Consider the following 22,707-nt stretch of genomic DNA (forward strand, 5'->3'; position numbering starts at 1 on the left):
TGCCTGGAATTCCTTCCAAGACCCCCAGATGGGTGACAGGGACCCAAGTACTTTTAGCCATCACTTACTGCCTCCCAGGGTGCATATCTATAAGAAGCTTGATCGTAAGCTGAGGAACTAGGACTCAGACCAGATATTCCAGTGTGGAATGTGGCTATCTGGAGTGGCAACTTTACCACTGAGCCAGGACCTGTCTCACCATAGCTTTTAATGTCAAGGCTAGCATTGCGGTACAGTGGTTTAAGTAGCGATTTGCTATGTCAACGCTGTATATCAGTGTGCCAGTTTGAATTCCAGTTGCTTTGTTGTAGGGTTTTTGAGCCCGAATATTGCAGCAACCTCAATTCTTGTCTCGCAGGAAAGAAGAATTTTCATGCAGACACAGTTTAGTTTTAAAGCAAGATTTATTAGAAAAGCTGAGAAAGGAGACTCCCATTCTAGTGACGGGAGGGGCCTTTGAGATAGAAATGACCCTTACCCCCTGCCATAGTGAGAAAAAAAATGACTTGTGGACCCAGAATACCCTAACTGCCTACTACCCAGTCTAACTCCTCTCTCAGCTCCACATCCAATCCATCTTCCTGCTAATATGCAGAAGATGGCACAAGTTCTTACATGTCTGCTACCCTTAGGGGAGACCCAGACCCAGATGGAGTTCTAGGCTTCTAGCTTCTGTTTGGCCCACTCCTTGCTGTTGTAGCCATTTATGAAGTGAATCAGAAGGTGGAAGATTACTCTCTCTCCCTCCCCCCTGTTTCTTTGTCACTATGCCTTTCAATTAGATGATTTTTTTTTTAAAATGACATAACAGCTCCTCTGGGATCTCCTCTCCTGGAGACAAAGACTGTTTATTTATCTTAGTATGACCCACAGAAAGTCCTTTATGTTTAAAATTTTCACTATAGGAGTACCTCGAATAGAAACTCTTTTATTTCGAAACTTTCGCTCTTATCTCAAATTGTATCACCAGAATCATTCCATAAGTGTTTTTAAAATGTTTCCCATGCCATGCCGTCATCTCACCTGAGTGAACTAACACATTAAATTACACCTGGATTCATTGTCAGAGATTACGAACGTGAGTATGTGACAAACACAAGGAAGGTTTGGAGGGAATATGAAGGAGGTTTGCACTACCTGGGCAAGCTCCAGGTGTGCCCAAGAAGGTGGGGGAGTTGACTGTGGGGATGGAGAGGTAACAGCATTCAAGTCACATGGCACCCTCAGTAGAAAATAAGAAGATGAGGGGTACGGGACCTTGACGTATTTAACTACATTCTGATTGGGCTGTGAACCACTGTGACATGTACAGATGTGGCTCTGATGGCGAGCCAGCTGTCTGCACTCCTCAGTGACACGTGGGGCCTGACAGATACACGCACATGGTGACTCCAGAAAATCTGTGGAATTGAACAATTCTAAGCCAGGCTATTTTCATTGTATCTCCATTAGAAAGTGGAGTGTTATACTTGATTGACCAAACTAGGTCATAATGGGAATGTAAACAAATGAACACCACCACCAACAACAAAAAACCCCACACATACAAAGATGGGTTTCCAAATAAAATTTGTATTTGGAAAAAAAGATTTTTTTCTTAATGCACCAAAGTAAGTTGCATAAAAAAAGTTTTGATTTTGGTTCCCACCAATTTTGTGAAGTTCTTTTATGTATGTGTGTGGGGGGGTGGGTTCTTTTCTTGCTTATTTGAAGGAGTCAGGCTTCCTGGGCAGATGTCATAGTCTACACTCTAGAACCTGTATGTTCACTTACTAGGTGCCTGTGACAGCTGAGTTATTTGCAAGTGAATTCCACCAAATTATATTCATATATCTACATATAGATACTTAGATATGTAGACATAAATATATAGATATGCATGTGTGTGTGTGTGTGTGTGTATAGAAAGAGAGAGGGTGAGAGAGTTTTGTCTATCTAGCTCTATCTACAAGGAAATTCTCATCATTAACACAGACTGAAACTGGCAGTTTCCCTCAGAAAACAAAACAGCCTCACCATTGACTGTGGTAGGAAACAAAACCTTGTTACTTACTGGAAACCTTCTGGGATTCACAGGTTGTTTGCTGGGCTAACATCCTGTTCATGAGTTTTCAAGTTTATGGAGGGAGGAATGACGTTTTGTTCTCTAGCTTTACAGTTTGAGACCTCTGCATCACAAATCCTTAAAGCTGCTTTTAGTTGACACCCTAAATAAAAATAAAAGGAAAGTCAGTGGAAAGAGTGAATTGGTTTCTTCTAAGCAAAGTGTCAAAATGCTAATTATGCAGCTGTTCCTTCAGTTGCCTGACTGGCTGCCAATTATGTGACTACAGGAATGTAGAAGGGACTTCCTGGGGTCTCTGGCCTTGACTTATGCATTAAAAAGGCAAAGCAGTTTGAATATTATTTACATCTTTCTTCATTAAAAAGGTAGGAAAGATAGATTGATCTATTTACTTTTAATTCCTTATCTTACAAAGCCACAAACCTTTCTCTATATGAATTACCCAGGTTCTTTTTGGTCCTGCCCAAGTAGGCTGGGAACTCTTCATCCTGTTGGTCCATTTCTGATGTTAACTCTTAAAGCCATAGATGAACTCCAGGGAGTTCATCATCAAGCATGCTCCCTTTCTTGGCCTCCTGCAGCTGAGTCCAATTTTGTGGGTATCATAAGTTTTTTCCATGAATCAAATCTAAAACAATTCCATATTTTAGATTTAGTCTAGCTCATTAGGTAAAGACAAACTAAATGTCTTAAAATATACAACATAGTGAGGTCTATTTTTATACAACCACTGAATTGAACTCCTTTCATTTGATTAGCTACAGGGTTGAAAGTAGGAATGAGAACATTATAATCACTGTGAATTAGCAACCTAACATAGATCTTGTCCCCAGCTGGCTCCCCATACAGTATCTGTCTACACACAGTATCTACATAGCAAGCTGTGATAAGGCAAAAGGGATGCAGCAAGGGAGGCCGCTGCAGCTCAGGGACTGGACAGTGTGCTGAGAAATAAAGTTTGATATGATGCAGGTCTTTCAGAGTGAGAGCCACGGGTTAGGATTGAGCCTAGACCTCAATGTCACAGTCCAGGATTGGTGGAGTCAACCAAGGGAGGATTGGGAAAAGAGGGATTCCAAGGGTCAAAGCTAGCAGTTGATACTTTGCAGAATAGTTGGAGTCTTACAGGAAGTTCCTGTAATGTGAAAAAAAAAATTGGTTTGCCTGGGCTGGAGACCCCTGAAAAAAAAGAAAGTTATACTACCAGAGACAGAAATAACACAGAATCTTTGCAGTGTAGAGAGGAAGGCAAGGTTTGGGATCTCAGCATCCATGCTGACTGTGGAGTACCTTGTCTCAGTTCTCAGGTCTATTCAGGTAATTTCATCTTAAACATTTTTCAAAATGTACAGCTCTGTGTAGCTGTGGCGGTCTGACGCAGCCTTTTTATATTTCAGTGTTGTTTTGCAATCACTTAGTAGTATTCGCCTAGTTCTAGTGTTTAGAAGGAAAACGCCCTCCCTAGAAAAATGCCAACCAAAATTTTGCTGATGGTCCCCCAGGAGCCCTGCAACAAACCTTGTAAACCTGGAGGGGGCAGCAAAGGGAGACTGAATTCTATGATCTTTAAAAACCACAGCCATCAGTTGGGGTGATTCTTGAAGAAACTGAAGATGAAATCAGGGGTGTGTGGTGCTTTCTAGGAGAGGAATATCCTCTGAAATAGGGCAGGATATTGCCATCTTTTAAAAGTTCCATAGCCCACCTTGGGTAACCTCAGTTTGCAGAACTGAAGGGTGCTTAGGGGCTGTAGGGATGCTTAGCAGGAAGGAGCAGAGTGGGGTAATACCTCCAGGATGCTTAACATTTGAAAGGAGAAGTGTGAGCACTGTATTTACATTTAAATTAAAATGGAAACTTCTTATAGGTTCTCTTTCTGAAAGGTGTGTGTAGCTCATCTGCTGCGGCCTATTGTTTATTCATGCTGTAAATCCTTTGAAATGTGTTAAAATGCTCCCCACACATTATAAAGCTCCTGCCACCCCTGGATTACGACTTTGATGTCACCAATCCTGCTTCAAAGGATTCTCTCTAGGCTATTAATCACAGTTTAGCCTCTGAAGATATCGCCAGGGAAAACATTTGGACATCTTTCTGTTAGACTTGGTAAAACTTTGAAATCTCCAAGTGTCTTGCATATGCACAAATTGCAACATTTCCTTCCATTGACAACTTTTAATTTTGCTGCCTGCTCTGTCAACTGACACTAGAGATACCGATGCAAACAAATCTCTTCACATACTTGTTTGCAGAGTTGGGGATCAGGGTGCTGGAGGAGTGGGGGTGGGTAGTGAGGGGATAAGTGAATCTGAGAGCTCTAGCCTTTGTAAGGTTAAAAGGAGTCAGGATATGAATGGCCCTCCTCCCCCACCATCTGACTAGTTTGTGTGTGATTCTATTTCTGTAGAATAGATGAGACTCTGATCTTCTTTTGCCTTCCTTTTTTCTGCTTTGAGACTTATGCAAGTTTGTTCACAGAAAATCATCATCATCATCATCCTGGTAAATTACTAGCTAACATGATGCATTTTCTTATATCAGTGCCTTTCCTGCATGATCTCATTAAAGTGCCTCCCTGTTACCACTCTGATAAGTAGGTAGTTCTGTCCTCAGATAGATCATCAGCCAGGAAACTTAGGTGCTTGGAAGCCTTTAAACTTGTTCAGTGTCTGCTTCTGACAAATGCAAAACACCACCAAGCTCCGTGATCCATTAGGAATCCCAGAGGCTCTGGCCTCCCACTCCCCACCCCCGTTGATCCGTGTCCTGGTGGGGGGGGGCACAGTTCCTGCCCACATGCTAAGGGATTGGTGGCTTCAGGATTTGCTATTCCCAAACCTTGTCACGGGGCATAGGGAATACTTGAAGCTGAAGGCATTTGAGAAAATGGCAGAAGTATTACCGTCACACTGACCTCTACTCCTTCATCCTTTATCCCCGAACTGATATCATAAGGTGTTCAGGTGAAAGGTGCCCTCAGTATACACAAAGCAAAGAGGCCCTTGCCTCTAAAGGCACAGGGATCCTGAAAAGGTTCTGAGCAAACATCTTGACTAAGTCTCCCCAGTTTGTTGTAAGTTGAATATCCCTCATCCAAAATGCTTGGAATAAGATTATTATGCATCTTGCAATATCTGAATATACATAAATGAAATATCTTGGAAATGGGACCCAAGTCTAAACAGGAAATTTGTGTTTATGTTTTGTGTGTACCTGATACAGACAGCCTGAATGTGATTTTGTGTGATGTTTTGAGAGTGCCGTTTCCACTTGTGGTGTAAGGTAGGCATTCAAAAATGTTCAGACATGGGAGCGTTTCAGACTTCAGACTTTCGGATTAGGGATGTTCAACCAGTACCATTGGATTATACTCTTTTCCCTGTGTTGTATTTCTCCACTGCTCTTCACTTCAGTTCCTTATGAAGGTTCTTAGCATCACATGAAACTTATATTTACTAAACTTGAGTGCTTTCTTAGTTGCTCTTTTGTTGCAGAGGCCTCAGCCATGGACCTAGGAAATAATAGAGGCAAAGTTGATTTTCCTTCCTTTCAGGACTCTTCCTGCCTAATCTGCTTATCAGTGTCTGTGCTTCAAACCCCCACAATGGTGCTATCTACTGCCCAGTTTCTTTTTTAGGAAAATTCCAATCAGCATCTTTCTTTCCTCAAATTCATTGCTTCCAACAGCTAGCATTGCCTTACGTGGAGACTTCTTTTTATGGTAGTCAAGAACACACAACAGGGCAGGCATTGCTACGCCATGTGTTACGTGCCCATGATGTTGTGGGGTTTTTGAGCCCGAATATCACAGCAACCTCAATTCTTGTCTCGCAGGAAAGAAGAATTTTCATGCAGACACAGTTTAGTTTTAAAGCAAGATTTATTAGAAAAGCTGAGAAAGGAGACTCCCATTCTAGTGACGGGAGGGGCTTTGAAATAGAAAAGACCCTTACCCCCTGCCATAGTGGCAGGAGGAAAAGTGGAAAAAAGACCCATATTAATGGTGGGGAAAGCACTTTTTAAAGGTTTGCTTCAAAGGGGTTTCTCCAAAGATAAAAGGAAATTCCTGGTCCCCATGGTACCTGGCTTTGAGACAAAAGGCCCAGAAAGGTGTCAGACATGCTACTTCCTTGGTCCCTTTTCAGTGATAAGTAGACCAGTCTGAGGACCTCCCCCACAATGGCCGGAGACAATGGCTGATGCTTCAGGTGGGGAATTGATATGTTAATGTCGCCCTTCTCTCTTGGAAGAAAGTGCTCTGGTGAATCCAAGACCTGGTGGGGAAATGCCATTTTATCTTTAAGAAGAAAATGACTTGGGGACCCTGAATGCCCTAACTGCTTACTACCCAGTCTTAACTCCTCACACATTGGGACAGTGGCATCACATATCTGAGAGCCAGTTTGAATCTTGCCTACTCCACTTCTCATCTAACTCCCTGCTAATGACCCTGGGAATGCAGCTAATAATGATACAAATATTTGGGTCTCTGTCACCCATATGAGAGACCTGGATGGAGTTCAGGGCTGCTGGCTTCCATCTTGCCTGGCTCTGCCTGTTGCAGACAATTTGGAGAATGAATGAGTAGACATAAGATTTCCTTCCTCTCTGTTTTTCCCTCTCTCTCTGTTACTCTCCTTTTCAGATCAATAAATACACCTTAACACACCAACTTGCTCACATCCATACAACATGAAATCTACCCTCCTTGTTAGCCTAATCTTATTCCTACAATACAATACTTGAGACAGGCTAATTTTGTGAAGCAAAGAGGTTTAGTTGGATTTGTGGTTCTTGAGATATAATGTGTAAGGATCTCATCCTGCTGAAATGGCATCACATAGCAAGAGACAGGGAGTGTATATGTGTGTGTGTGAGAGAGACAGACAGACAGACAGATTCTAATTTCTTTATGAAACCACCAGGATTCGGTCTTGAGGAGTATATCCTGATGACCTTCTCTAATCCTTCCCACCTCTCAAGGGCTCTGCTCTAAACATCACGATTAAGTGTTCACTCTTGTGAAAATAACATAAGACTTAGAGGATTAAACTCCTGTGTGAGTTCAGGAGGAATAATCATTGAACACATCCTAATAAATGGTGAAGTGTACAATAGAGTACCATTGACTATGTGTACATTATTGTATCAAAGGTCTGAAAATATTTCATCTTGAATGACTAAAACCATGGCAGTTTCTCATTTCTTCCTGCCCCCACCCCCAGCAACTATTATTTTGCTCTCTGCTTTAATGAGTTTGACAGTTTCACTTGCATCATCTACTTGGAATTGTAAGGCCCCCCAGATGGGACAACCTTACCATCTATCTCAAGAGAGTGAGTTTCCCCAATGACCACCGAAGACGAGGTTTGATGCAAAAGCAAGAGGCTTTATTTGATCACCAGCGCGCTGGGGCCGGGGCCTGTTCCTCACACAGGAGGTAGACACCGACCCTGAATCATTGTACAGCATTTCTTTTAAAGGCTAAACCAAGGCTAAAACCATAACCATAAACAGGGAAGGCAAAGGCTAAAACCATAACCATAAACAGGGAAGGCAAAGGCTAAAACCATAACCATAAACAGGAAGGGCAAAGCCATAAACATAAACAGGGAGGGGAAAACCATAAACATAAATAGGGAGGGGAAAACCATAAACATAATAGGGAGGGGGCCACGCAATTAGGGGCAGAGGCTAGTTGCAGGTGCCCCTTATCTCTCAGGCTCCCAGGCTCTATCTAAACTTAATCATGAAATGTTCGTTCAGCTATTCACTGTCCTCTACCGCAAGCAAAACAAGCAAAAAAAAAAAAAAAAAAAAAAAAGCAAATTAAATCCTTCTGTCCTTTTACTCCTAAATGTTCCTTTTCAGAATCAAGCAGATTTTGTGCTTATATGACTGGCTTGCTCAGCAGGCTGTGCTTTAGGCTGACTCACATTACAGCATAGGACAGAAAACCTTTTCTAGGGCTGAATATTATTTCATTGTATATGTATACTTAGTTTTCTTCATGTATCCATTGATTGAAATTTTACTCATTTCCACTTTTGTGTTATAGGGATAAAGTTGCAAAGAACAAGGCAGAACAAACATCTCTTGGAGACTCTGTTTCTAGTTCTTTTGGTTAAATACCCAGAAATGGGACTGTTATATCATGTAGTAGACCTATTTTTGGTTTTTAATTTTAAAAATATATTTGAAAAGCAGAATTACAGAGAGAAAGAGAGAGAGAAATCTTCTATCTGCTCATCGAAATGGCTGCAACATCCAGGGCTAGGCCAAGCTGAAGCCAGGAGCCAACAGTTAGGAGTTTCTGCCCGGTCTCCCACCCAAGTGCAGGGGCCCAAAGACTTGGGTAGTCCTCCTCTGACCTCCTAGGCATATTAACAGGGTGTTGTATCTGAAGTGGAGCAGTTGGGACTTGAACTAGCACCTGTATAGGGTACAAGCACTGCAGACAGTGGGTTAACTCCTTGCCATTGCATCAGCCTCTGTTTTTAATATTTTAAGGAACCTTCATACTGTGTTTTCTCTAATAGCAGCACCATCTTATATTCTGGCCAAGAATACACAGTTTGAAATTTCTCCCAATCCTCTGTGGCATCTCTCAGTTTCTTTTCTTATGATAATGCTCAGTCTAACACATGTGAGATGATGCCTCATCCCATTGTATTTTTGATCTTTATTTCCCAGATGATGAGTGCCACTGCTCATATTCTCATATCCCGATTAATCATTTGTGTACCTTCTTTGGAGATGTGTTTGACTTCTTTGCCCATTTCAAAATTGTATTGGATTACTATTTTGGAGATATTTTTATTCCAATCCTTTGCCCATTCTTCCCCCTTGGGTCATTTTTCCTATTTCTGAAAAAAAAAAAAAGCCAGTGGGGTATTGGTAGGGATAATGTTGAATATGTAGATCCTTTGAAATCCAGTGGACTTTTTAACATATTAAATCTTTCTTTTTTCTTTTTTTTTTTTTAAGATTTATTATTATTGGAAAGCCGGATATACAGAGAGGAGGAGAGACAGAGAGGAAGATCTTCCATCCGATGCTTCACTCCCCAAGTGAGCCGCAACGGGCCGGTGCGCGCCAATCCGATGCCGGGAACCAGGAACCTCTTCCAGGTCTCCCACGCGGGTGCAGTGTCCCAATGCATTGGGCCGTCCTCAACTGCTTTTCCAGGCCACAAGCAGGGAGCTGGATGGGAAGTGGAGCTGCCGGGATTAGAACCGGCGCCCATATGGGATCCCGGGGCTTTCAAGGCGAGGACTTTAGCTGCTAGACCACGCCGCCGGGCCCCAACATATTAAATCTTTCATCCTCCGAATAACAATGTCTTTCCACTTATTTATGCATCATTTTGTAGTTTTTGGTATATACATTTTTTGCCTCCTTTGTTAAATTAATTCTGAAGTATTGTATACTTTTTAAATTTTTTGTAAATTCATTTATTTTTCTAATTTCTTTTTTTGGGATAGTTTGTATTCATGTGTAGCAGTGCAACAAGATTTTCTGTGTTGATTTTGTATCCTGTACTTTTGTGGAATTAGTTGTGACAATATGTGGAAACTTTAGGGTTTTCTTCATATAAGACTGGGTCATCTGTGAGGAGAGATAACTTTTTTTTAAAGATTTATTTTATTTTTATTACAAAGTCAGATATACAGAGAGGAGGAGAGACAAAGAGGAAGATCTTCTGTCCAATGTTTCACTCCCCAAGTGAGCTAAACAGCCGGTACTGTGCCGATCTGGAGCCAGGAGCTAGGAATTTCTTCCAGGTCTCCCACACGGGTGCAGGGTCCCAAATCTTTGGGCCGTCCTTGACTGCTTTCCCAGGCCACAAGCAGAGAGCTGGATGGGAAGTGGAGCTGCCGGGATTAGAACCAGCGCCCATATGGGATCCCGGGGCTTTCAAGGTGAGGACTTTAGCCGCTAGGCCACACCACCGGGCTCGAGGAGAGATAACTTTTTAAACATTTATTTTATTTATTCATTTGAAAGACACAGTTACAGAGACAGAGGGAAAACGGAAAGATATCTTCTGTTCTGTGTTCTTTTTCCAAAAGACTACAATAACCAGAGCTGGGAGGATCCAAAGTCAGGGAACCAGGAGCCAGGAGCCAGGAGCTCCATCTGGGTCTCCCATGAAGGTATAAAGGAACTGCTTTCTCAGGAACATTAACAGGGAGCTGGATCAGAAGTGAGTAGCTTGGACTTGTACCGGCGCCCATAAGAGATGGGGGCACCACGGGCAGTGGCTTTATGTGCCATACCATATCACTAGCCCAGAGCAGAGACCTTTCTTTCTGACTTAAATGCCTTTTATTTGTTTTCCCTGCCCAGCTGCTATAACTAGGACTCGTAATACTCCATTGAATTGAATATATGTGTGTACCCTCCTTGCTAAGTTCCCAATCTTGGAAGAAATATGTTTAGGTTTTATACTATTGAGTGTATTAGCCATGGGTTTTATACATATAGCTTTTAGTGTGTTCAGGTAATTTCCTTCTGCTCCTGATTTGTTGGAGTGAATGAAATACTGTTTATTTTTTTAAATTGAATATAAATTCAGTTTCTTTTATAAATTATTTCAACATTAGGGCCCAGCGTGGTAGCCTAACAGCTAAAGTCTTTACCTTGCATACACCAGAATCCCATATAGGTACCAATTCTTGTCTCAGATGTTTCACTTCCCTTCTAGTTCCATGCCTGTGTCCTGGCAAAGCAGTCAAGGATGTCCCAAAGCCTTGGAACCCTGCACCCGTGTTTGAGACCCAGAAGAGTCTCCTGGCTCCTGGCTTCAGATTGGCTCAGCTCCAGCTGTTGTGGCCACTTGGGGAGTGAAGTATCAGATAGAAGATCTTTCTTTCTATATATCTGACTTTCCAAGAAAAAAATAGATAAATCTTTAAAAAATATTTCAATAATACTTGAACTGATTATTATATTTCATGTAATAGAAATTTAAAACTTTACGAATTTTTAGAGTTCATAAAATTGGAAAGTTGTAATTTGGAAATTTGAAAAATTCTGAAAAGTACCAGGTCACAAAGGGAAAAATTATTCAAAGGACCTATTCCTTATATTTACTTCAACTTAAGTTCTTTGTCTTTTTTTACTCAGGTAATTTGGCCCAGACAAAAGCCAGGATTTCTGCAGCCTCCAGATCTCTGCCCCCACATTTCAGCACTGGGAAAGCCAAAGTGAGTAGCAGATTTGTATCCAAACATGGGGTGGACCAGGATGCTTCTTGGGATAATGCTGGAATGGACAGCGTTAGCCTCCTGCCTGTTACCCACACCTGCACTGTCTGATAAAGAAGTGGGAGACATTTAGATGTAACAGATTAGGACATTGGCGATACCGTGATTCTGAGACTGCAGTGATTCAGAAAGATGGCGGTTGAAAATCAAGTCTGTTCCTTAGAAAAGATGAAACATGTTTCCTTGAGGCTATCTCCAACCTACAGTTGAGGGTAACAGGGACCAGTGGGAAGAGTGGAACAGGGAGTTAAAAAAACCCCAAATGGCTTCCTGGGGCTCTGCTTTATCCTCTGAGGGGATGTTTGAAGGTTTATGAATCCTTTGCTAGACGATGGAAACTGTTCCAGCCTTACCGATACCCAAGGACCATCTGGCTAATGTTCACCAGGCATCCTAATGCCCAAAAAGCAAGTGTCTTGAAGGTGATGGAGTAATTGCTTCATCTCTCTACACTTTCTTGTCATTATAAAGAATAAGCAATCTAGCTACTCATAATAATATTGGATATTATTCCTCAGTTGGCATAGAACATCACTTCTATTGACTTGTCTTAAGAATGAAAGACTACTTGCACATAGTAGGAACTCAAATCACTTTTGTAAAAAAATAATTTTTATATCCAGAATGTTACAATTTATTTTGATACTTTGTTTTTTTATTTTGCTAGTTGGTAGGATATTTAATGGGTCACACAGGCACTTAGAAAAGATTTTTTGCAGAATGTCATTGGTTCTCAGAGCATCTTGATCTTACATCTAATGTTTAGTTTGTGTTTGATATAGTAACATCTCATTGCTTCTGAAAGTTGTGGACTTTAGGGTCGCTACAAACACAGAATCTGTAAATACTGAGCCATTTCTCCTAGGAGAAGCAGTGTCAGGTTTCTGCTAGGCTCTAATCACAACACTTGTCAACCAGTCAATAACATAACCTCATTTGATGTGGTTTGTTTAGTTATTATTTATTTACTTATATTTGTTTTGAAAGGCAGAGAAACAGAGGCAGAGACAGTTAGGTTGATCTTCCATCATTGTACAGTTCCGCAAGTACCCTCAGCAGCGGGGGCTGCATCCTGCCAAAGCATGGGAACTCATACCAGGAGTCCCACATGGTGTCAAGGATGCAGCTACTTGAGCCTCACCTGCTACCTCCCAGGGTGTGCATTAGCAGGAAGAGGGAATTGTTATCTTTATATAAGACAATATTTCAGTTGTAGCATCTGTGTCATTGAACTCAGAGCCAATAGCTCTGTAACTGATGTCTGAACAAAGCTCATCTAACACACATATTTTCTCCTGGCAACATCATAACCTTTTTGTGCTTAGGAACACCAGAGGGTAATTTAGTATTATAATTGAAGGCCATTTTAAACAGCAGAAAACAAATAGCAAACACCAACAAAACCATGAAAATGAAAAAAAGGAAAAAAGGGAGCTTTAAAATTGACCTAAAAAATATAAACACAAATTATCTTATTTGATTTTCGCTGGACCCCTGTGCTTTACGAGACTCAGATTTTCACCATTCTGTGCCTGTCTGTATAGGACCATAAAAACATTAGAAACATTAACTTTGGGGTTATAAACAAATGTTGGCAAGTGGGCAAATTTACAAATGTAGGGCACACAAATAATGATAATACAAGTGTTTTTTGGAGTCACTGGCCTTCACCAGGTTCTAAAAGGATCGCTTGAAAGTCCACATACTTCTCTTTTCCAGAACCTGTTCTGCCTTCCACAGCCAGAATCCCGGCACTGTGTTGCCTCCTTCCTGCACCCACCATCTACTGTTGTGTTGTTTACACCCTGACTGCCATCAGAAGTGTACCTTCTGCAGTATGGCATCTGGCCATACCAATTAAATAACAAAATAACATTCTAAAATAATGACTGCAAAGAGTCCATTTTCAATATCAATCTGCCTTTTGCATTCATTGGCCGCTGTAGAGGTGTCGGAGAACAGTGATGGTACAGGATTCTTCTCCCTCTTGTTTTCCTTAAGGAGTACTGTCTCACTTGAGAGCAGTAAAACTTCTTGAAAAAAGGCTCTGTCAGGAAGATGGCAAGTGGATGTAAATAGTGATCATTCACTGAAGTTCACCAAGAAGTATTCAGTTTTCCATTTAGTGCTGAGACATATATGGGACGTTTCCAGTCTGTATCTTTAGCCTAGAGTGAATTCAGCTGACAAATGAGGCAAATCTTTCTAGTCATAATGTGCTTTCAAACAGAAGCTTTATAAGCTATATCCAACCATGTAGGTATAATTGTTTTTTTATTATTATATTTTTGACAATCTTTACATAGTTAATTACGGTAAAAAGGTTCAGGGGCTATAAGGAAGTGGGTAAGACTATTATGTCCATATTGTTTCCTTCTTGTATCAGAGGTAAAGGGGGATATTGAGGGAGAAGCCCCACCCAGTTTCCCACCCACCCCAAGTCCCGGATGTGGGGCATGCTCTGAGATACTTGCTCAAGTGGTTTTTTTTTTTTTTTTTAAAGATTTATTTATTTTATTACAGTCAGATATACAGAGAGGAGGAGAGACAGAGAGGAAGATCTTCCGTCCGATGATTCACTCCCCAAGTGAGCCGCAACGGGCCGGTGCGCGCCGATCCGAAGCTGGGAACCAGGAACCTCTTCCGGGTCTCCCACGCGGGTGCAGGGTCCCAGTGCTCTGGGCCGTCCTTGACTGCTTTCCCAGGCCACAAGCAGGGAGCTGGATGGGAAGTGGAGCTGCCGGGATTAGAACCAGCGCCCATATGGGATCCCGGGGCTTTCAAGGTGAGGACTTTAGCCGCTAGGCCACGCCGCCGGGCCCAAAGTGGTTTTGATAGTTCACCAGTTATGAATCGCTGCCAGTCTCGCCACTCCAAGCATGATGAGGTCGTTGAAGAATCCACTGATTGACATAGTCCATCATAGAGTCTCCATTTGTCCCATATTTCGCTGCCAACATTTAGCTGAGGTGGTTGATTGACTTGTTCTGTCTTCTGTCTTTTCTTGGTTAGCATTCTGAGTCCAGCAGTTCAACTGGGGAGATTTCCAAAGAAACTTTGTCTGATGTGTTCCCAGACCAGATTCTTGTATGTTCTAGCAAGTACAGGGCCCGGCACAGTCCATCGCCCCAATCAGCTGGTGGTTTCAATTGCTGGGTTGGTTCTGTTTTCAGTCCCGAGTTGCACTGGAACCAATGGGTGTTGCAGTCCAGCCTGGTTCTGCCCAGCACATACTCAGCCCTCACATCAACCAGTGGGAGCTGCAGCCCAGTCGGAGCAACCCACAATAACCCCCACCAGGCCCGCCCCCTACCCTGGTTTGCCAGTATGTGTAGCAGACTAGTCCAGTCCATCCCATATCCCATTTGGCTCTTGTACTTGTCAATGGGTATTAAAGCTTAGTTCCATCTAACCAACTCAACTATCTAGTCCTCACGGATGTTGCTGAGTGCCTCTCTGTCTAGCCACCCCAGCCCCTGTCCTAGTTCTCATGCCCTCCCACGGGAGTAGTAACCCAAGAGGGAGGAACCCATTATTTCCCTCCCAGGTCTCTCTCTATCCTGGTTTATGCACCCTTCGGGTGGTTCTGTGGTTTGACTTGACAGAATTAGCCCCCAGTGCCAGCTTCTGCAGCTGATGCTGTGGCTAAGCCCAAACAACCCTCACCCACTCTAATTTATGCTTGCACCAGCAGGAATAATCCGCCCAGCCTGGCTTTTGCCTGATCTAGTCCACATGAGGCTCACAGGTGTTGTAGCCCGGCTTAGTCTGGTCTGTCCCCATCCCAGCCCATGCTCTCCAGTGGGGGTAGCTGTCCAGCGAGGGGACCAGCCCCTTAATCCCCCTGCCAGCTCTGCCCCTCTCTTCCTGGTTCTCACGCGTGCTGGTTGGGTGCTGCAGTCAAATTCAGTACAGGCAACCTCGCCCTGGCATTCCATAATGTGTACTTGTTTTGTCGCGACCAAACCTGGCTCGACCCACACTCTGTTCTGGTGTTTGGATTTGCCAGTGGATGACATGAACTGATTCAGCCTGGTCTGCCCATAATTGTATATAATGTTTAGGAAGTAAGATTTAAGAATTCCTTCTTGTGTCTGCGCAGCACGGCACCCAACACGAAGCTTTCGCTGCATTCCACACAGATGTGTGCAGACTGAGGGTGCGCCCACGGCGTGGACCTTCTGAGACTTAAGAATTCCCAAGCCTATGGAACTGTATCATAACAAATAAGTATATGAAAAATAGTCAGAATTGTATTCAGATCTAGGTGTAGCCATAAACTGGCTACAAGACTAAGACATTTTGATAAAGTCTCTGAGACTTTCTCAAACATAGAAAGGGTAAAATATAATAGTGTTTAAGTCATGCTCATTTAGATGGTTCGGTGACATAATGCAGGCAGAATGCTTAGTTAATGATTTCACGTGGAAAACTCAAATGCCTTGTTACTCAAGTTTTGATAACCAAGTGAAATTCGATGTGTGGAGACCATATGTACATGGAGCCTAGCTCTGCTGCTGAGGGATTTGGGTGTATAAGACAACATGGCAAGCTTACTAGGGGCAGCTTTGGAGAGCCATGCATAAGGAGCCAGGCAGAAGGCAAGCTTGATCAGCTTCAGTTGATTTCCTTTGTCCTATGAGTTGATTTTGTAGGAAAAAAGTATACTAAATTGCACTGGTGTTGGTTTTACCAAGAATATTACTTCTACTGATACTTTTGAAATTGGTTTCATTGGAAATACTTTCTCAGCATTCCTTATGGCATTGCTTAGAACTGCTCTGCCTTTGACCACAATCTTGCATTGTTAATATTTATTGCTACACTGAAACTAAATTCAATGAGTTAATGTGACTTATTGCATGTACGTGCAAATCAGTTTTCACTAATGAGGAAAATAAGCTCTGAGAAGTTTAATAACAAATCCAATTGAAGTCAAATCATCCGGTGCATGAGCCAAGTTTTGAATCAGGTATGTCACTTTCCCAAAAATCTGTTGTACAGAGCATCTCTTCCTGAGCCTAGGAAAGTTTTCCATACTTTTTCCTGGCTTAGGTAAAAGCTTTTAAAATACTTTGGAGAGGACTGTGTTTTTCCAGTGAAAATCTCTGCCTTGGGGAGAAGTATTTGCTAAGCGATGCCCCTTCTGGAATTTCCTTTTCTTGATTGTTTCTAGATTTTTTGCTTTCTTAATTAAATAATGCCTCCATTAACTACATCATCTGGGGACTGAGGTTAAATACTAGCCTTTTAAGTCTTTTTGTTTTAAGTTTTTGTACTGGTTGTGCAGCTGTGTGATAGGCAGATAGGCAGAAGCTGCTCAGTATGAAAGTGGCAACTTGTGGTTTGACCCTTGACTGAAATGTTGTTTTTCAGATAGACTTCTCGTTGAGAGTAGCCTTCGACTATGCATATGTGCAAGAGATGCTTGATTAACCCAAGAAGTTTCTAAATTCTTAAATTATCCCAATACATATCATTTACTCTGCATAATACTAAATTAAGTAGGTGATAAACTTTTTCAAGCATCAGCATTTCCAAGTTGTGTGCAACAAAGAACAGTTTCTAACTTCTTGAGAGTTAACTTTGCGTGTGATGGCAGAGCGAACTAGAAGTCAGGTTCAAACTTTGTTGCTGCATGGGCAGATAGGGGCTCTCCGTAGCTGGGGTTACCCTCACCTGCACCAACCTTATCCCTTTAGAGTACAAGTTGGTCCTTTATTCTGTATTTTTCCAGTTTGCTGCCAGGACCAACCAGTCTGATCTTGACAACAATACATTATTCCTTTGACACTGTTCTTCATTGAATTAATACACACCACGAATTTTCTGCAACTGAGCTGTTCACAGTTTCTAATGCCGAAGGTCTGCTGTAGAATGTTCAGAGGGAGGGGAACAGGCAAATCATGGCCACCTGCTGGGTGCAGTGTTCTATTGCTCTTACTGGGCACCCAGTAGGGCTGCCAGGGTCTGGAGGGCTGCACTCACTGCTTATTTGAATAAAAAGGGAGGGACATGAAGGAGGAAAAGCCAAGTTCAAAGCTGGAGGTGCTTCTTCAGGGAGGATCTCTGAATGAAAGGTAGTGTTGGAGAATTCCCCAAAGCTGTGTGTATGGAGGTCAGGCCAGGAGCAGGAGGGGAGGTTGTAACGAGAAACAAGGTGAAGAAATGTCTCCTGATTTGCGATTCAGTGGTAGCCTACCCGAGGCAGGACTGCTTCCTTTCCTGGGCTGGGCTTCCGGGAACTTCATCAGCACTGAGCCCTGTCCGCTAAGAGGGTGGAACAGAGACCTCCAGCGCAAGAGGGATGTGCTGACTGCTCCGCAGGGTGGGCCTGTGTAGTGCATCTGCTTTCCTTTGTTCAGGTCAGAGGAGCCTTCCTGCAGAACTCATATGCTTTCAGTTTCCTCTTTTCTTACAAAACCATGAACAAGTCTAATACGCCTGCAGGTGCATCCCTGCCTTGAGCTGCCTGTGCATGGACTTAGTGATGTCTGAAGTGCAACCCCTGGAACCAAAGCTGCCCTGATCCCAGGGGGTCCTCCCTTGGGTCCTGTTCCTGCTCTCTGTCCTGGGTGATTTTTTGCTTCTAGATAACTTAGCTCTTCCTTCCCTCCTTAAATAAATCTATTTTCTCTTTTGAAAAGCCTTTTAAAGCTCACTTTTCAACTTCTTTGAAATGCACGCACAAAGAGGGAGAGATCTTCCACTTACTGGCTTATACCACAACATCATTTGGGGTTGGGACAGGCAAAAGCCAAGAGTCTAGAACTCAGTTCAGCTCTGCCATGTGGGTGATAGAGACTCAACAACTTGAGCTACCACTTGCTGCTTCCCAAGGTGTGCATTAACAGCCAGTTGGAATCGGAAGCCAAGCTGGGAGTCAAACATGGACACTGTGGTCTGGGTGATAGGTGTCCCAAGTGCTGCCTTAACTGCTTTGCCAGATATCTTTCCTGGTACCTGTTTTCTTTATCCAACCTGGTTGAAATATTTCCTTCCATTTTGTACAATCTCTTGAATGCCTTTTCAGGTCAGTCCCATTATTTCCCCATTCCAACCCTCTCTCTCCCTCCGTTAGCAACCATCTTTCCTTTCTTTGAGTGAGGCTCAGGAATCTTTACCCTGGATTGTGGAGGTGACCACCTAAACAGCTGTCCCTGAGTGCTGACAGCAGTATCTGCCAGCCCAAACATTCCTGTTTCTATTTTTTTAAAATTTTTTTAAAGATTTATTTATTTTATCACAAAGTCAGATATACAGAGAGGAGGAGAAACAGAGAGGAAGATCTTCTGTCCGATGATTCACTCCCCAAGTGAGCCGCAACGGCTGGTGCACGCTGATCCGATACTGGGAACCAGGAGCCTCTTCCGGGTCTCCCATTTGGGTGCAGGGGCCCAATGCATTGGGCCGTCCTCAACTGCTTTCTCAGGCCCCAAGCAGGGAGCTGGATGGGAAGTGGAGCTGCCGGGATTAGAACCGGCGCCCATATGGGATCCCGGGGCATTCAAGGCAACGACTTTAGTTGCTAGGCCACGCCGCTGGACCCACATTCCTGTTTCTGATACTTGTCACCTGTTAAGAACAGACAGGAGCTACCATTCGAAGACTGAGATTTGGAGCTTAACATGGCATAGTAGGCTTATCTTCTACCTACGGCACAGGCATCTCATATGGATGACAGTTCATGTTCAGGCTGCTTCACTTCTGATCCAGCTTCCCACTTAGGGCCTGAGAAAGCAGCAGAAGATGCGCTCAGTCCTTGGACTCGGGCACTCATGTAAGAAGACTCAGAGGAAGCTCTTCTGACTTCAAACAGGCCCGGCTCTGGTTATTGTGACCACCTGGGAAATTAACTGGTGGATGGAAAAATCTCTCTGTCTTTCTTTTCTCTCTGTAATTCTGCCTTTCAGATAGCAAATAAAAAAAATAAATCTTAAAGAAAAAGAAAATAAATAAAATAAAAATCAAAGACTGGTATTGAAATATCATTCATGTGTTCTGCTAATCAAAAATCAGGGTTTCTGTTGTTGAGGCTCCCTTTGGTGAATTCCTACAATTGTTTTCAACCATACATTCCTTAGAGTCACGTTGGGTGGTTTAGAGGGATGGATGAGTGGCGATAAGTATATCTCACTGGATTCTTGAATGAATTGACACTTCAGATCCCACCTGCAGTGGGCACAAGGAAACTCCAAGAGGCAGGAGGATCTGACCAGTGGGAGGTGAGTGATGCTTGCTTAATTACTTGTAGTAAAATCTCAGCTTTGGACCTGTGTCTTTATAATCACCCAGCCTTGAGAGCCTTTCTTTGAAGAAACAGATCTACCTGATATGCCATCACTGGAGAATCTTGCAGGAGCTATTTAGAAGACAGAGAATGCAGAAAAGATATTGGGAGTCAGCATGTGATACAGAGGGTTAAACCGCCACCTGTAATGCTGGCATCCCATATAAGTGCTAGCTGTTTTAATTCTGATCCATCTTGTTGCAGATGCCTCTGGGAAAGCCATGGAAGATGACCCAAGTGCTTGGGGCCCTGTCACTCACATAGGAGATCAGGATGGGGTTCTAGATTTGTGGCTTTGGCCTGGTCCAGATCTGGCCATTGTGATCATTTGGGGAATGAACCAAAGGATGTCAAATTCGTTCTCTCTCTCTCTCTCTTTCTTTTTCTCTGTGTTTGTGTAACTCTCCCTTTCAAATAAGTAACTAAATCTTCTTAAAAAGAAATAACATTAGTAGAACTATATATCGTGATCTTAGAATGATGGAGTCCATGCAGTAGATGTGTATAACACGAAGGTGTGAAGAGAACAGCTCCCTGACTGGCAGGGCCCGGGGAGCTACCAGCTGCTTAGCAGGGCTAAGTGGATTCATCTCTGACCACCTTGACGCAGTTTTCACTCCCCTTCGCATGGGCACTCAACCACCCCACTAATAATTTTGTAATCTATTGAGGCATTGTCTGCCCCTGTGAGATGGCTTTTACAACCAATGTGAGCTTAAGAGTTAATGTTACTGAGGATGTCCTGGTGAGTGGGCCTTTAACTACACACAGGAGTATAATTAAGTCTGTGCTGTTTACCCATTGCCATAAAATCTGGCCAAGATATTTAGCATGCTTTCTGGGGAATGGCTTGATAAGAGGAACCCTAAAAGTTATCCTGTTACTGGGACCCTAAAGGTCATTCTGCTATGACAAAGAATATAGTTACTATGACCCTAAAGGCCATACTGCTATGACGAAGAATATAGCTACTGTAACCCTGAAGCCTATCCTGCTAAGGCAAAAAAATATAGTTACTGTGGTCTTAAAGGTTAGCCTGTCCTTGCAATTCTTTAGAATATAGAAAATGTAGTTGCTTTAGTTGTTTTCATAAATTTTTAGCTAGAGGAAATACAGGGTGATTTCACTAACATCATAAAGATATATTTTTGATTATTATTTGATCACTTATGAAGTTGTAGAGCCTGCAGTTGTAGAGGAATATAATGTTTATAACTTTTTGTCTTAGATCTTCATGTTTTTTCTCTCTTGATGTATTTCTCCCATTTAGTGATAGATAAGTTGAATAAGAATTGTATTAGGAGTGTATTACTGCATAAGATGTGTTGTCTACTGAGAAACTCTTGGTTGCAACGTTGGAATGGATAATGCCTTGTCTAATACTGAAACAATTTGTAGAATTGTCTTTGCAAACACTCACTCATCCATTGTAGAGTTGAAACTTAAATAGAGTAACTTAGCTCATTGCTAACTGCAATTCTTTCCGCCGTTATTTCCCTTGCTTTAACAAACTGTGTGAGCTTACAGACCTAATGGCCAACTAATGTCAATAACCCCGATCCCCATAGACCAAGGCCCCAGACCTTTTAACTCATACAAGATAGGGGTCTGGTTGACACAGGCGGCGCCTAGGTTATAGTCCAGACCTGAGGAGAGCAGATGAAGACTGACAAGCCAAGATAAGCAAGGAATATGGAATCCTTCCTCAATCATTTCTCAAGAAGTTGTAAATTGTGCCCCCCTGAAGCTATGTCAATATGCCCCTAAGAAAAAACTTTGTACTGCTTCTGTATAAATAAAGCGGACAGCTTTCTCGCTTTGTCCACTACGATCAAGGAATCTGGTGGTCCGTCTCCTTTCTTTCTCTCTTCACGCCTCATCCACGCACCCTTCCCGAGCTCCGAACCTCGGCTGGAGCTGGACTCCAGCATTAGAATACAGTCAAATGAGAAAAGTGCACTTTTTTTCTGTTCTTATAAAATTTACTTATATGAAAGACAGAATAGCAGAGAAAAAGTGAGAGAAAAAAAGAGATCTTTGATGTACTGGTTCACTTGCCAAATGGCCCCGGCATCCTAGGAGGCAGCAGAGGATAGCTGATGTGCTTGGTTCCCAGCATCCATGTGGAGACCCTGATGGGGTCTCTAGCTCCTGGCTCTAGCCTGGCTTGGCCCTGACTCTTTCTGGTATTTAGGGAATAACTAGTGGATAAAAGATTCTCTCTATCTCTCTCGTTCTTTTTCCTTTCTCCTTCTTTCTCTATTGCTCTTTCAAGTAAATAAACATTTAAAAATATTCACCATAGTGTACACTTTGTGTCCTGAATACTGTGGCTGCTCAGATGTTTAACCAACAGCCTCCTAGGTTTTGGAAAACATGAAGAATGAGTTAAGTATCTAATTCTCAAACCTTTCCCCCTGCCTGTGTTTTTAGGTGGATACTCTGGAGGTGATCCGGCACCCAGAAGAAACCACAAACATGAAGAGACAAACTATGGCTTCGTATTTCAGGGTATGGAGTTTTCTTTGGTAGGGCAAGGTGTATGTGTGTGTGCGGGGAGGTGGTTGTACAGTTTTATGTTTCTTATTTTAACAAGATTTAAAAATTTTATTTGAAAGGCAGGCTGAAAGAGGGAGGACACACACAGAGAGAAGTCTTCCATCCACCAATTCATTCCTCAATACCTGCATACAGCCAGGGCTGGAATAGCCTGACATGAGGAACCAGGACCTCTGTCCTGCATGATTACAGGAACACAAGCACCAAGGCCATGATTTGCTGATTGCCCAGGTGTTTTCCCAGGGAGCTGGATCATAACAAACCAAATGAAAGTCAAACTGGTGCTCCACTGTGAGATGCTGACTTCATAAGTAGTGGCTTAACGTGCTATGCCACAACATCAGCCTCAGTATTCCTGTTCTACCCATTTTGTTTCATTTAAGAATTACATATTTATTTGAGAGGAAGAGCAAGAGAAGAGAGAAACCTTCTGTTTGCTGGTTCACTCTTCAAATACCCACAACAACGAGCAAGAAGTCAAGCCAAAAGTCAGGAACCAGGAAGTCCATGTGGGTGACAGGAAC

At 42.7% G+C, this 22,707-nt stretch overlaps 1 protein-coding gene across 3 annotated transcripts in view; it reads left to right on the forward strand.

Annotated features, from left to right (window-relative positions):
* MYO3B (myosin IIIB) overlaps positions 1-22,707 on the forward strand; it is a 545,106-nt gene that overhangs the window by 293,401 nt on the left and 228,998 nt on the right. For all 3 annotated transcript variants that reach the window (XM_058664616.1, XM_058664615.1, XM_058664617.1), the window contains 2 exons: positions 11,195-11,274; positions 22,058-22,135. In XM_058664616.1, the coding sequence (XP_058520599.1) occupies positions 11,195-11,274; positions 22,058-22,135 (158 nt within the window). The remainder of the gene's footprint in view (positions 1-11,194; positions 11,275-22,057; positions 22,136-22,707) is intronic.

The sequence above is a fragment of the Ochotona princeps genome, chromosome 5 (genome assembly GCF_030435755.1).
Source record: "Ochotona princeps isolate mOchPri1 chromosome 5, mOchPri1.hap1, whole genome shotgun sequence".
NCBI classification, from domain to species: Eukaryota; Metazoa; Chordata; class Mammalia; order Lagomorpha; family Ochotonidae; genus Ochotona; species Ochotona princeps.